This window comes from Pseudophryne corroboree, chromosome 6 (assembly GCF_028390025.1).
Source record: "Pseudophryne corroboree isolate aPseCor3 chromosome 6, aPseCor3.hap2, whole genome shotgun sequence".
Taxonomy (NCBI): domain Eukaryota; kingdom Metazoa; phylum Chordata; class Amphibia; order Anura; family Myobatrachidae; genus Pseudophryne; species Pseudophryne corroboree.
The window spans coordinates 319,670,152-319,684,212 of NC_086449.1; the positions used below are offsets into that span (position 1 = coordinate 319,670,152).

The following is a 14,061-nucleotide window of genomic DNA, read 5'->3' on the forward strand; positions in this document are numbered from 1 at the left end:
AAACCCCAGATGGTGAGGCCACTAAGAGGGTTGATGGGCACATCCGTCAGGTGTATCCGGTACCAGGATTCAAACACAATGGAAATTTGCGAGCCACTGTCCAAGAGGACATTACAGGCGTGTCCATTTATCATAGCCTTTATTCGTGGTGCGTGGCCCATCAAACTCTCGGGAATTCCCGAAGACCACTGAGCACTCCCCATAGCATGGACAGTAATTATTGGGGAGCCTGTGAGGGGTTCACAGCGCTCCCGTTGGAGTTTTCCGAGGATGAAAGTCTTCTCTGATAGCCGCTATGATTTCCACTCCCTCTTTGATTGTGTCCATACATGGTACATTCGAATGACCGATGACCCACTTGTCCACAGCTATAACAAACTACAGGAGATCTGTTCTCCCGCCTTGAACTTATTCCCCGCCGGAAACCCAGGATTCGACGTGTGGCTATAAGGAGTATTAGACTGAAGTGCTATATGTTGTTCAATTTTTTTATTTTGCTCTTCTATTAGCTTCAACAGCCTTTCATCCATAGACGGTTGCACACTAGCCGGTACCACCACTTTGACTTTTTTAATTGTTTTCTCCTGGTCCTCAATTTGCACTTCCTCCAGTTTCACTTCTCTAACTAATTCATTCAAAGTAGGGGGCCGAGCAGCAGCCATGGTACATCTTAGTGGTTGCACCACCGGGCTGTTAGTTAACGCCCCTTTTAACACTTGAGTTAGTCTCCTGCTATCTACTGCATCCTTTGCAATGCCCCCTTTGTCCACGATCTTATAGATTAATCTATCTACCCTATATATATAATGGGTCAACGTTTCCCCTAGTTCCTGATATGTGTGGTTAAGTCGAGCCAGGAGATCCCCGACATCTTCTAACGTGCCAAAAGAGAAATCCAATGCCTCCACATATTCTTTCAGGGTGGCATTAGGGTTGCTCCTCCGAGTAGCTTGAATTACACCTATAGCTGGCCCCCTGAGGCTTTCAACCACTCTCTGCCGTTTAATATGTTCCGGGCATTGCCATTCTTCCGAATGTTGTGTAGCTGCCTCCCGCCACAGATCATAAGTCTCTTCTCCAGTGGGTACCGGGGTGATCCCTGAGAAGATTTGAAGGCGACGATATCCACCTTCGAAGTGCCACCTTTCTAAATGGCTAACCATCTTTCCAACTACCGTTTCCACCTGATTTCCAATAGCTTCCTCCTGACCAGTGGGGGTCTCTGTATCATCACCATTGGGATGCACCTCGCGTCCAGTACATTGGGTATGTGGTTTCCCGGTCCCATGCTCTTCACCCGGAGTATCCACTTCTTCCCCACTGTCTTTCCACTCTGGCCACACTAGGTGTATTTTCCAACCCGGAACTCCAGCAACCACCACCATGCTTGGAAGCAACGTCTTGTCTAAAGGGTTCTTGTTGGTGATCAGTACTGCGGTTATAGTACCACTTGCCCCCTTCCATTTATCCACAAGACAAGGCTCACTTACTCCATAAAGGAACTTTACAGCATTAATAATAGCCTCATCACTAACGCCAGTCAAATTCCCACTTAATCCAAAACTACTTTCGGCATCTATCTCCTTCTCCTTACACCATCGGAGGATGTCGTCCTTACTTACTCCCTCCATCTTACCTGCTCACTAAACAGGGACCCTCAGATCTCAGCAGTGCCTCCAAAATGTAACCCCTTCCTGCTCTCTGGACCTGGGACTGGGTTACTAAGGTACTCGATTTAGGGCGTGCCTTCACCCAAGCGCTTTGAGAATGGCTTGCTTGGGAAAGCCAGTAAAGGGTAAGGCTTAGTACACTTTACAATTTATCACTTTAACTAGAGTAATCATGTGAGTTTTACCTTATTTCTTATTCATTGTCCAGGTTCTTTTCCCTCAAAGGCCATTCACCATACTCCGGTGAAAAGGTAAGTATTTATTGAACCCAATACAACAGGCACCAGCTCATCCTGAAAAGGCAATTGCTTAAATATACTATACACAATATATATATATATACCATTTACTAATTTGATGTATTGGCTAACCTCATATCACCAAATGTACTATACGAATTTCAATGCATGCACTACAAAAAATTATATTGTTGAACCGGTAAAAATAACTAATGAAATTAATATACCATTAGGAGCCACTGAACGACTGAAATTTATATAATAGTCACAATGGTACCAATAGTTATAGGAGCAATATGAATAATTGAATGCTAGAGCTGCTCTAGCAGGAATACCAGACTATTTCGTTGGTGCACAGTTGGGGCCCATTATAACCATCTATCATGCTAGTGCATGAATATTTGTACATCCGTAAATGCCCGATGGCAGGTCCTCCCTGTTTCCAATGTCCTCACAGTCTAGTATATTTATCTGCGGAGTACTGAAACTGAGCTTTAAGTGAAGATGGTCTCAGTAAGGGGGCCGAGAGGGTTTCTCTTATCAATTACTCACTGTGCTGGGTGCATGGCCCTTCTGATCATTCCACTCACAGCGGGTTTTCAGAGCTCTGCCCGGGATTCTTGCTCTGCTGTCTACAATCACCCTGTTAGGTCGTCCCTGACTGTATATGGATATGCTTCCCCAGCTCACTTGCTTCTTTTAGACAGCCGCTCCTTCCTTCTCTCCTGTCCTCTTTCCCTTTATTTGTCAGCTGGAGATATTAATCAGTTTATGATAACTCTTGTATCGTCTCCGGGCAAATGTATCCTGGCTCAATGGTTAACTAGCCTCCTGACTATGTCAGAGGTCAGGGGTAGACTTGGTTCTAACGTCTCTGCGCTTACCAACGATTACTGTGTCCTAGTATCCCTTCTTCTAATCCACTTTAGGAAGTAATTTAAAGGTATTGATTAGGACTGGGCACGTTGTATACCAAGCCGGTTACTATTGTTCAAGCACATCCCTGGAGTATTAATGTTATAGCTGAAGGATTCCTACTTATGTCCCAATTAAGATGGTGACTGAGGTGCTATGATAAGGACGAGCCCCTTATCTGATCCTCCCTTTATGCACTGTTAATGTCTATGCATTTATAGGCGACTATAGGACTTGGCATAAGGGGCAGCATATATTCAGTTCACTTACCGTCATAGGGCAGTGGGTGGCGTCCTCCCGACTCCTCCTCCGGATAATATGCAGGCTCCTTCGGCCAAATGCAGTCCCTGACTTAGCCCTCCTCCGCTATGCAGGACGCACAGTAACCGCTTCCTTGGCTACCACGGAGTCACCTTTGGACCTCTGACATTTGCTGTCCCTCCGATCCCTCCTGCTAGTGGAAGTGCTGATCGGTCCCTCTTGGGGGTCAGCGCTGCCTAACTCCGACCTTGTCTGCCGTGCCTCCTCCGCTCTCTGCTCTCCGCTGTCACCTCCGGACTACTTCCCGGCTGCCGCTCCGTATCACCAGTACACTCCGCTATTCCTCGGCTCTCCCGGTGGGGCTGGCGTACTCTCTCTTGGCTGCCTGGGCTACCAGGTATTTTGCTGAACTCAGTCACTCCTTGCTACCTACTTTTCCGTCGCAGACGCCTCCGCACGTCTCTCCGGTGGCTTCCCGTGAGATCCCTCTCCTAACTTCGTCACCAGCCTCGCTCTCCTCACCCCAACCGTCTCGTCCTGCGCTCGAGGCTCCCCCCGCCATTGTCCCCGAGGGTGTAACAGTTATCCCTACCCAGTCAGTTTGTCCCACTTTAGGTCTTATTTAATTACTTATGCAGGTATAAACAATACATGAAGATAGATATACACTACTCGAAATTTACCATAACAATTATAAGCATTGTCATTAATATTCCTCATATATCCCTGTATCCACAGATATATTAATATAAATTCCCTATTGTATACTACCGGGGTTACATAGATATGAAGGAATCTGAGCCGATCCGATAATTGGGGATCCGAGTCCATCCAAGCCGTGGCTGGGGTGTTCCCGCCAGACTCCGATCTCATGTTGAGGCCGAACATCATCTTCCCGGCGTTGTATTCTTGCTGGACTTAGATTCCATATAAAGTGCCACAGCCGGGACTCTGCGCCATTTCACTCAATTCACACTGACGAATGCTGTGCTATACTTTGCTGTTTAAGCTGTGCTGTGTCCATCCAGAGACTCCAGACTGACTAATTGTGGCTGTGCAGTATAGTGACTGTAAATAGGGACACTCTGCACAGTACTCTGCTGATTAGGCTGTGCTGTGTCCATCCAGAGACTCCAGACTAATTGTGACTGTGCAGTATAATGACTGAATATAAGGGCATGGCAGTGGCAAACGCAGGATTTTGAAAGGGGGGTTTCCAAATACTTATACCCCTTTTACACCACCAGCTAGTAACACGGGTTATTGCATATGAGCGCGCATAACCCGTGTTGCTGGCTGGTGTAAAAGGGTCAAGTTGGAATAGTCCGGGTCGAGTGACCCGGACATAACGTGCGCTAATACCACTACCTCCGCCATATCATAGTTTCATACATTTAGCCCATAGTGTGGTAAATAAAAGATATCCGTGTTCCCTTTCTCAGTGGAACATGTCATAAAAAAACGAACACACACACACCCAGTGGAACATGTCACAAACACACACCACCCCACCCACAAAGTAAGTGAAACATGAAGCAGACTCCCAGTGAAACATAGACACACCCTCCCCCCCGTGAACCATGACAGACGCACACCCTCCCCCCCCACAGTGAAACGATACACGCAGATTCCCAGTGAAACATGACACACTCTCCCCCCACCCAGTAAAACATGACAAACACAGACCCCATGTGAAACATGACACCCCACTCCCCGCCAGTGAGACATGACACAGACCCCAGTGAAACATACACCCCCCTCTACCAATTTAACATGACAGACCCTCAGTAACCCCCCCCGTGAAACACACACACACACACACACACACACACCCTCCCCACCAGTGAAACATGACAGACCCCCTCCCCACGAGTGAAGCACACACACACTCCCCACTTGTGAAACATGACAGACCCCGAGTAAAACACACACACACACACACACACACACACACACCCTCCACCCCGAGTGAAGCATGACAGACAACTAGTGAAACACCCCCACCAGTGAAACATGACAGACCCCCTCCCCACCAGTGAAACACACACATACACTCACACCCTCCCCACCTGTGAAACATGACAGACGCCTCCCCACGAGTGAAACACACACACACTCCCTCCCCAAGACAGACCCCAAGTAAAACACACACACTCCTTCCCCCAGTGAAACATGACACAGATGACCCCCAGTGAAACACAAACACACACCATCCTCCCCTGCGTTAGACATTTCCCACACACACACCACACACATCTCTCCCCACCACCAGTTAAACAAACAGCATTAGCACAGAGCCTCACCTGGCCAGCAGGAAAAGAAAGCCACCCGCACCTGACACACACCACGGACATTTGTTCACCGGCACATGGTCCGGCCAGCTCTCTTGCAAAGCACCACTGGGAGATCTGCCTGGGAGGAGCTGCATGCTGCTTCTGCAGCTAGCTCCCCCTACTGTACGTTCAGCCAGCCTCTCTGCAATAGGAGGCACTGCTGCTGGATGCTGCCGGCAGCCTCAGAGGCTTCGTGAAAACATTAAAAAAAAAAAAATGGTGCGCTGCACCGATGGATCGCGGCCATGGGGGGTTTCTAGGTACTCGGAAACCCCCCCTGCGTGCGCGTGTGCATGGGGGGTAATTCCAAGTTGATCGCAGCAGGAATTTTGTTACCAGTTGGGCAAAACCATGTGCACTCTAGGGGAGGCAGATATAACATGTGCAGAAAGAGTTAGATTTGGGTGGGTTATTTTATTTCTGTGCAGGGTAAATACTGGCTGCTTTATTTTTACAATGCAAATTAGAATGCAGATTGAATACACCACACCCAAATCTAACTCTCTCTGCACATGTTAAATCTGCCTCCCCTGCAGTGCACATGGTTTTGCCCAACTGCTAAAAAAATTCCTGCTGCGATCAACTTGGAATTACCCCCATGGTGCGCTGTACTCTGCTGTTTAGGCTGTGCTGTGTTCATCCAGAGACTCCAGACTAGTTGTGACTGTGCAGTACAGTGACTGTATATAGGAGCACGCTGCACTATGCTGTTTTGGCTGGCTGTGTCCATCCAGAGACTCAAGACTAATAGTGGCTATGCACATGGCCGGTGCTAGGGTGGTCGGCGTCCTCCTGCAACTTATAGATTTTGCGCCCTCCTACAGTCGCATCGTAGTCATTGGCCTAAATTCAGTAAGCCCTAAAAAGTGATAATGTGGAAAAAGATAAAGGGGGTATTCAATTATGTCAAATTCCGGACATAGCTATTCAATGCTGCCCATTTTCTACCACATTTCCACTGGTGCAGATTCGACTTTTTAAAAAGTCGAATCTACATCCGCAGAAAATAGTCAAAAACGGATGCGTTTCTGACAAAAACATGTGGATCTGCAAGTAATTCGCCAATCCATGTGTTTACCGACAGTCCCAAATTTTTCGACAGTCGAAAAATCGGTACTTTAATTGAATAGGTCCAATGTAAATAAGACTTAAAAATGGGCAAAAAGCCCTGATTTTCCAACTGTCGGAAAATTCTGCACTATTTGAATACCCCCTATAGGGTGATAAAGTACCAGCCAATCACACACATTACACTACCGCTGCTACCAAGCTCCCCTCTTCCCACACACACTACATTACACTACTGCAGCTACCCAGCTCCCCTCTTCCCACACAAACTACATTACACCAGTGCCGTAACTAGGCATGTTAGCGCTGTGTGCAAGAAACGGCATCGGCGCCGCACACTGTAGGTGCGTGCAAAATTTGTAGGGGCATAGCTTCATAGGGAAGGGGTGTGGCCACAAAATAATACCAATTCATACTACGGTGCACAGTGGTCTCCATTATTCAAATTACGCCGCACAGTAGCGCCACTACACCAGGTAGAGCCCCTTTTACACATTACGGCAGACAGTCTCACTTTTTACACATTACGGCAGACAGCGTCCCCTTTTTACACATTACGGTAGACAGCGTCCCCCTATTTACACACATTATGGCAGACAGAGTCCCCCTTTTTACACACATTACGGCAGACAGCGTCCCCTTGCGTCCACTTTTTACACATTACGGCAGACAGCGTCCCGCTTTTTACACATTACGGCAGACAGCGTCCCCTTTTAACACATTACGGCAGACAGCGTCCTCTTTTTACACATTATGGCATACAGCGTCCCCCTTTTTACACATTATGGCAGACAGTATCCTCTTTTTACACATTACGGCAGACAGCATCCCCTTTTTACACATTACGGCAGACAGCATCCCCCTTTTTACACATTGCGGTAGACAGCGTCCCCTTTTTACACATTACGGCAGACAGCATCCCCTTTCTACACATTACGGCAGACAGCGTCCCCCTTTTTACACATTACAGCAGACAGCGTCCCCTTTTTACACATTACGGCAGACAGCTCCCCCTTTTTACACATTACGGCAGACAGCATCCCCTTTTTACACATTACGGCAGACAGCGTCCCCCTTTTTACACATTACGGCAAACAGCATCCCCTTTTTACACCTCCAGCAGCACTGTCCTGGCAGGCACCCATCCCCCCCCAACACGCTGATTGTTGGCCTCAGTAGTCAGTACTAATGGAGGTGAGGCCAACAATCAGCGTGTGGGGGAAGGGATGGGTGCCTGCCAGGACAGTGCTGCTGAAGGTGAGGCCAACACTGGCAGGCACACTGTCAGTGACGTCTTAGTGTGGTTACTGATTCATTCACCAAGTGCCGATTGGGCCCCCTCCCTGGAAGGCACATACTACAGAATCAGGCTCTGCCTGTTTCGATCGGCGCCTCTTCTCTCTATGTGGCCGCTGGGGAGCTGGCTGGAAGTTAAATCCAGTCCACGCGGTCCACACCACTATACGCGCTGCCTGACTCCTAGTCTTTGGCTTAGCCTGTCCCACAGCGGTGCAGCCCGCTCCGACTCCCGGCCTCCGTGCGCTGCTGGTCACATGCACACTGCAGGAGGAGGGAGGGGAGGCTACTGTGGGCGTGAGTCGGCTCTGGTCCCAGCGGCAGCTGTCAAATCAGCATGCGCTGATAGCCTGCTGGGGCCGGCACAACTGAAAAAAAAAATCCTCTGCCGCTGAGTGTGTGACACAGCGCACAATGCGCTCCCACTGCAAGTGCACTGTGTGCAAGGCAACACTTAGCACACACCTAGTTACGGCTCTGCATTACACTCCCGCCGCTACCCTGCCCCCTCACTCCCTACAGACACACTACATTACACTACCGCTGCTACCCTGCACCCTCTCTCCCTACACACACACTACATTACACTACCATTGCTATCCTGCACCCTCTCTCCCTACACACACACTACATTACACTACTGCTGCTACCCTGCACCCTCTCTCCCTACACACACACTACATTACACTACTGTTGCTACCCTGCACCCTCTCTCCCTACACACACACTACATTACACTACCACTGCTACCCTGCACCCTCTCTCCCTACACACACACTACATTACACTACTGCTGCTACCCTGCACCCTCTCTCCCTACACACACACACTACATTACACTACTGTTGTTATCCTGCACCCTCTCTCCCTACACACACACTGCATTACACTACCGCTGCTACCCTTCATTCTCTCTCCCTACACACACACTACATTACACTACCATTGCTATCCTGCACCCTCTCTCCCTACACACACACTACATTACACTGCCGCTGCTACCCTGCACCCTCTCTCCCTACACACACACTACATTACACTACCGCTGCTACCCTTCATTCTCTCTCCCTACACACATACTACATTACACTACTGCTGCTACCCTGCACCCTCTCTCCCTACACACACACTACATTACACTACTGTTGTTATCCTGCACCCTCTCTCCCTACACACACACTGCATTACACTACCGCTGCTACTCTTCATTCTCTCTCCCTACACACACACACACTACATTACACTGCTGCTGCTACCCTGCACCCTCTCTCCCTACACACACACTACATTATATTACCGCTGCTACCCTGCACCCTCTCTCCCTACACACACACTACATTTCACTACCGCTGCTATCCCTGCACCCTCTCTCCCTACACACACACTACATTACACTACTGCTGCTACCCTGCACCCTCTCTCCCTACACACTATATTACACTACCGCTGCTACCCTTCACCCTCTCTCCCTACTCACTATATTACACTACTGCTGCTACCCTGCACCCTCTCTCCCTACACACTATATTACACTACCGCTGCTACCCTGCATCCTCTTTTCCTACACACACACTACATTACCTTACCGCCGCTACCCTGCACCCTCTCTCCCTACACATACACTACATTACACCACCACTGCTACCCTGCACCCTCTCACCCTACACACACTACATTACACTATCACTGGTACCCTGTACCCTCTCTCCCTACACACACACCACATTACACTACCGCTGCTACCCTGCATCCTCTCTCCCTACACACACACTACATTACACTACCGCTGCTACCCTGCACCCTCTCTCCCTACACACACACTACATTACACTACCACTGCTACGCTGCACCCTCTCTACCTACACAAACTACATTATGCTACCGCTGCTACCCTTCATCCCTCTCCCCACACACTACAATGGTCAGAGAATGCAGCAGCGGGGAACGAGCACCAGAGCTGGTGAACATTTACCTTTTTCTTTCCCACCGCTGGGTTTTAAAAGCAGAAAAGCCAACCTGCAGCATACACTGTTACTATGCCACTTCTGCCCCCTCCCCCACCCACAGTGCACATTTAATTTGCCACACCCCAGCACACATTAATATGACATCCCCCACTCCAGCACACATGATTATGATACCCCCCCAGCACACATAAATATGTTACTTCCCCTTCCCCGGTAAACATAAATATGGTACTCCCCCCCCTCCCCAGCACACATGTATACGGTACCCCCCCCCTCCCCAGCACACATGAATATGGTACACCCCCCCCTCCCCAGCACACATGAATATGGTACTCCCCCCCTCCCCAGCACACATGAATATGGTACTTCCCCCCTCCCCAGCACACATGAATATGGTACTCCCCCCCTCCCCAGCACACATGAATATGGTACTCCCCCCTCCCCAGCACACATAAATATGGTACTCCCCTCTCTCCCCAGCATGCATGAATATGGTACTCCCCCCTCCCCAGCACGCATGAATATGGTACTCCCACCCTCCCCAGCGTGCATGAATATGGTACTCCCCATCCCTCCCAGCACACATGAATATGGTACTCCCCCCCTCCCCTGTACACATGAATATGGTACTCCCCCCCTCCCCAGCACACATGAATATGGTACTCCCCCCCTCCCCTGTACACATGAATATGGTACTCCCTCCCCAGCACACATGAATATGGTACTCCCCTCCCTCCCCAGCATGCATGAATATGGTACTCCCCCTCCCGTCAGCACACATGCATATGATACTACTACCCCCCCTCCTCCTCCTCCTCCTTTGTTTATCAGCAGCAGAATTTACCTCAGTCAGCTCCTCTGTGGCTGGTTACTAGGGCTGCGGGCTGCTACACTGGCTGGCTGCTCCTCTTCGCACAACAGCTTGCTCCTCCAGATTCCAGAGTCAGACAGTGCACAGTCAAGTGTGTATATCATGTGACTTCCTGTGTCCCCTATCTGACGCTGAAGACTGATGTGTCTTCAGTGACAGAGGGGAGGGAAGAGACGAGTTGAGGGGAGGCGCGCTGCTTCCTGTCTTACACCTGTCATGGGCAGCAGCCAGGAGCAAGGAGGAGAGAGGAGGGGAGGGGGACGTGACACACAGGACAGGAGGAGATCTGTTCATACTGCCGGTGCCGCTGCTTGTGGATGTCACAATGTGACAGATGCAGCGACAGCCGGCATCAACACGGCACATCAGCAAGGTAGCAGAGTGGGAGAGCGCCTCTCCATCCTAGCGCCTCACTGCTTTGCGGATCTTGCTGAGCGTTTAGCGCCGGCTCTAGCTATGCAGTATAGTGACTGTGTATATAGGGGCACACAGGTGTGTGTTGCGCTGCACTCTGCAGTATTGGCTGTGCTGTTTCCAGAGTGCCCCAGACTCACAAGTGGCTGTGCTCTGTATAGTGACTGTGTATAGGGGACTTGCTGATGTACGCTTTGATGTACTTTGCTGTAAATTGTACTGTTTGGTGTGCTATACCCTAGTGCTCTTCATTTCACATGCATCTATTAGTCCTGTGATCCATGCAGTTTGAACCGAGCTGCAAGTTTAATATATATATATTGTATTGGTTGGTGCACTTTATGCTAGTGTGCTTTGTTCACGTGCATCTATAAGCCCTGTGATCCATGCAGCTTGAACCAAGCTGCAAGTTTAAAAGTAGAAAAATAATAAAATATATAATATATGTTTTGTTTTTGTACTGCTTGGTGTGCTATACTCAAGTGTGCTTTGTTCACGTGCATCTATAAGCCCTGTGATCTGCTCAAGCTATAACTCTTCCTCAGGGCAGAATGATCCCTACCTGCACATGTCATCCTTTTATACTGCATTTGACCTGGAAGTGCAAGTGCACTTCCTGCTGATTAACAATTGATTATTCATTAAAAACTATAATCACTTCTTATCTCTTATTTCTAGGTGCCCATAACATTTAAAATATAATACTCTCCTTTTAAAATGTCATAAATACAGATATGTTAGACAAAATGAGATCACAATCTACTTCCTGTTTGATAATGATTACAATAAATGTCACTATTTAAAAACATAATATGCAGTTTATAATATGTTCCCCCCATAGATGAACATGTACATATTCAAACAGAAGGGATTCTAAACAAAAATAATTTCTTATCATACAGTATTTTGAGTTCGGAACGCTTTGCGTTCCATTTGCGGCTGCACCCGGAAGTGCCGTGCGTTCCACCGTCGCCGGAAATGCATACGCACTTCCGGGAGCGGTGCGAACTGTTTGTATCTCCGATTCTCTGCGTTCCAGAGAGATACAACAATTTCCTCTATATACACAGTGTCCCTGGTGTGGTGGCCATATTATATGAGATCATTTATATACAGTTAAATGGCAAATAGTCATGTACATGTCCATATACCATATTAATACAAAATATATAAAAATACATACTTATAAGACATATTGGTTAAATATATTAAAAAACAAATGTAGTTTTGATCAATCATTATAATTTGCATGAATCTTAAAATATTAAAGGAACCATTTTATTTCAAACTCTTTGTTAAGTCCTTCAGGAACGATTGTTTTTAAATTAAAAATCCATCTCATTTCTGCCTTTGCCAATAGGCTCTCAGAATCTCTGTCTTTCCAATTAATTTTTACATGTTGGATTCCTAAAAATTGTTTGATGGCATTCACTTTACAATTATGTTTTAATTTAAAATGATTAGATAAATTATGGGATTCGAGTCCCTTTGTGATGTTTCTTACATGCTCTCCCATACGTGTTTTTAATGCCCTGGATGTGCGGCCTACATAAAATAGCCCACATTCGCATTCAATAAGATAGATGACATTATTGGTATGACAGGTTATAAAGTTAGTAATTTTATACTCTTTATTGTTTACTTTGAAGTTTGATATTTTCGATTTATTCACTTTAACTGTTTTACACATAATACAACTACCACAACGGTAAAAGCCTTCCGATCTTATTGGATTATTTTGTTGATTGGGTAGTGAACTTTTTACTAGTTTATTTTTTAGATTATGTGATCTCCTATAAATAAACTTTGGGACATCAGGGATTATATCCTTTAATATTGGGTCCTTCTTAAGTACACACCAATGAGTTTTAATGATGGACTCAATTTTTTTATAATTTGCTCCAAATGTCGTAATAAAGGCAACATTGAAATCTTCTTTTTTGGTGGATGTTTTATTTTTGTGCAATAGGTCACTTCTATTAATTTTAACTACCTCTTCGTATGCCTTTTTCAGTTCTTGTTCCGTATACCCTTGTGAGCGAAAGTTATTGATCATAGCATCACTCTGTTTCTTGCATTCTACTGGATCTTTGCAATTCCTTTTTATCCATATCAGTTGACTTTTCGGGATTCCTTTAGTCCAATTCGGATGATGCTGGCTTTGTTTACTGATGTACTGTTGGGAATCTGTTGGTTTGATATACCCTTTGGTGAGAAGACTGTTTTCTGCTTTGTAGATGGTTAGATCTAAGAAATTTATTTCTTCTCGACTTTTATTGAAGGTCAAATTGATGCCCGCACTGGTCATATTTAATTCGGTGCAAAAAGTTATCAACCCGTCTTCAGGACCTTCCCATAAAAATATAATGTCGTCAATAAAATGGTTCCTTTAATATTTTAAGATTCATGCAAATTATAATGATTGATCAAAACTACATTTGTTTTTTAATATATTTAACCAATATGTCTTATAAGTATGTATTTTTATATATTTTTTATTAATATGGTATATGGACATGTACATGACTATTTGCCATTTAACTGTATATAAATGATCTCATATAATATGGCCGCCACACCAGGGACACTCTGTATATAGAGGAAATTGTTGTATCTCTCTGGAACGCAGAGAATCGGAGATACAAACAGTTCGCACCGCTCCCGGAAGTGCGTATGCATTTCCGGCGACGGTGGAACGCACGGCACTTCCGGGTGCGGCCGCAAATGGAACGCAAAGCGTTCCGAACTCAAAATACTGTATGATAAGAAATTATTTTTGTTTAGAATCCCTTCTGTTTGAATATGTACATGTTCATCTATGGGGGAACATATTATAAACTGCATATTATGTTTTTAAATAGTGACATTTATTGTAATCATTATCAAACAGGAAGTAGATTGTGATCTCATTTTGTCTAACATATCTGTATTTATGACATTTTAAAAGGAGAGTATTATATTTTAAATGTTATGGGCACCTAGAAATAAGAGATAAGAAGTGATTATAGTTTTTAATGAATAATCAAT

General features: G+C 46.4%; 1 protein-coding gene across 1 annotated transcript; it reads right to left on the reverse strand.

Annotated features, from left to right (window-relative positions):
* Positions 1-368: 368 nt before the first annotated feature.
* On the reverse strand, positions 369-1,631 carry LOC134934550 (paraneoplastic antigen Ma1-like). The gene has a single exon (XM_063929969.1). The coding sequence runs from the start codon at positions 1,629-1,631 to the stop codon at positions 369-371; it is 1,263 nt and encodes a 420-aa protein (XP_063786039.1).
* Positions 1,632-14,061: the final 12,430 nt, after the last annotated feature.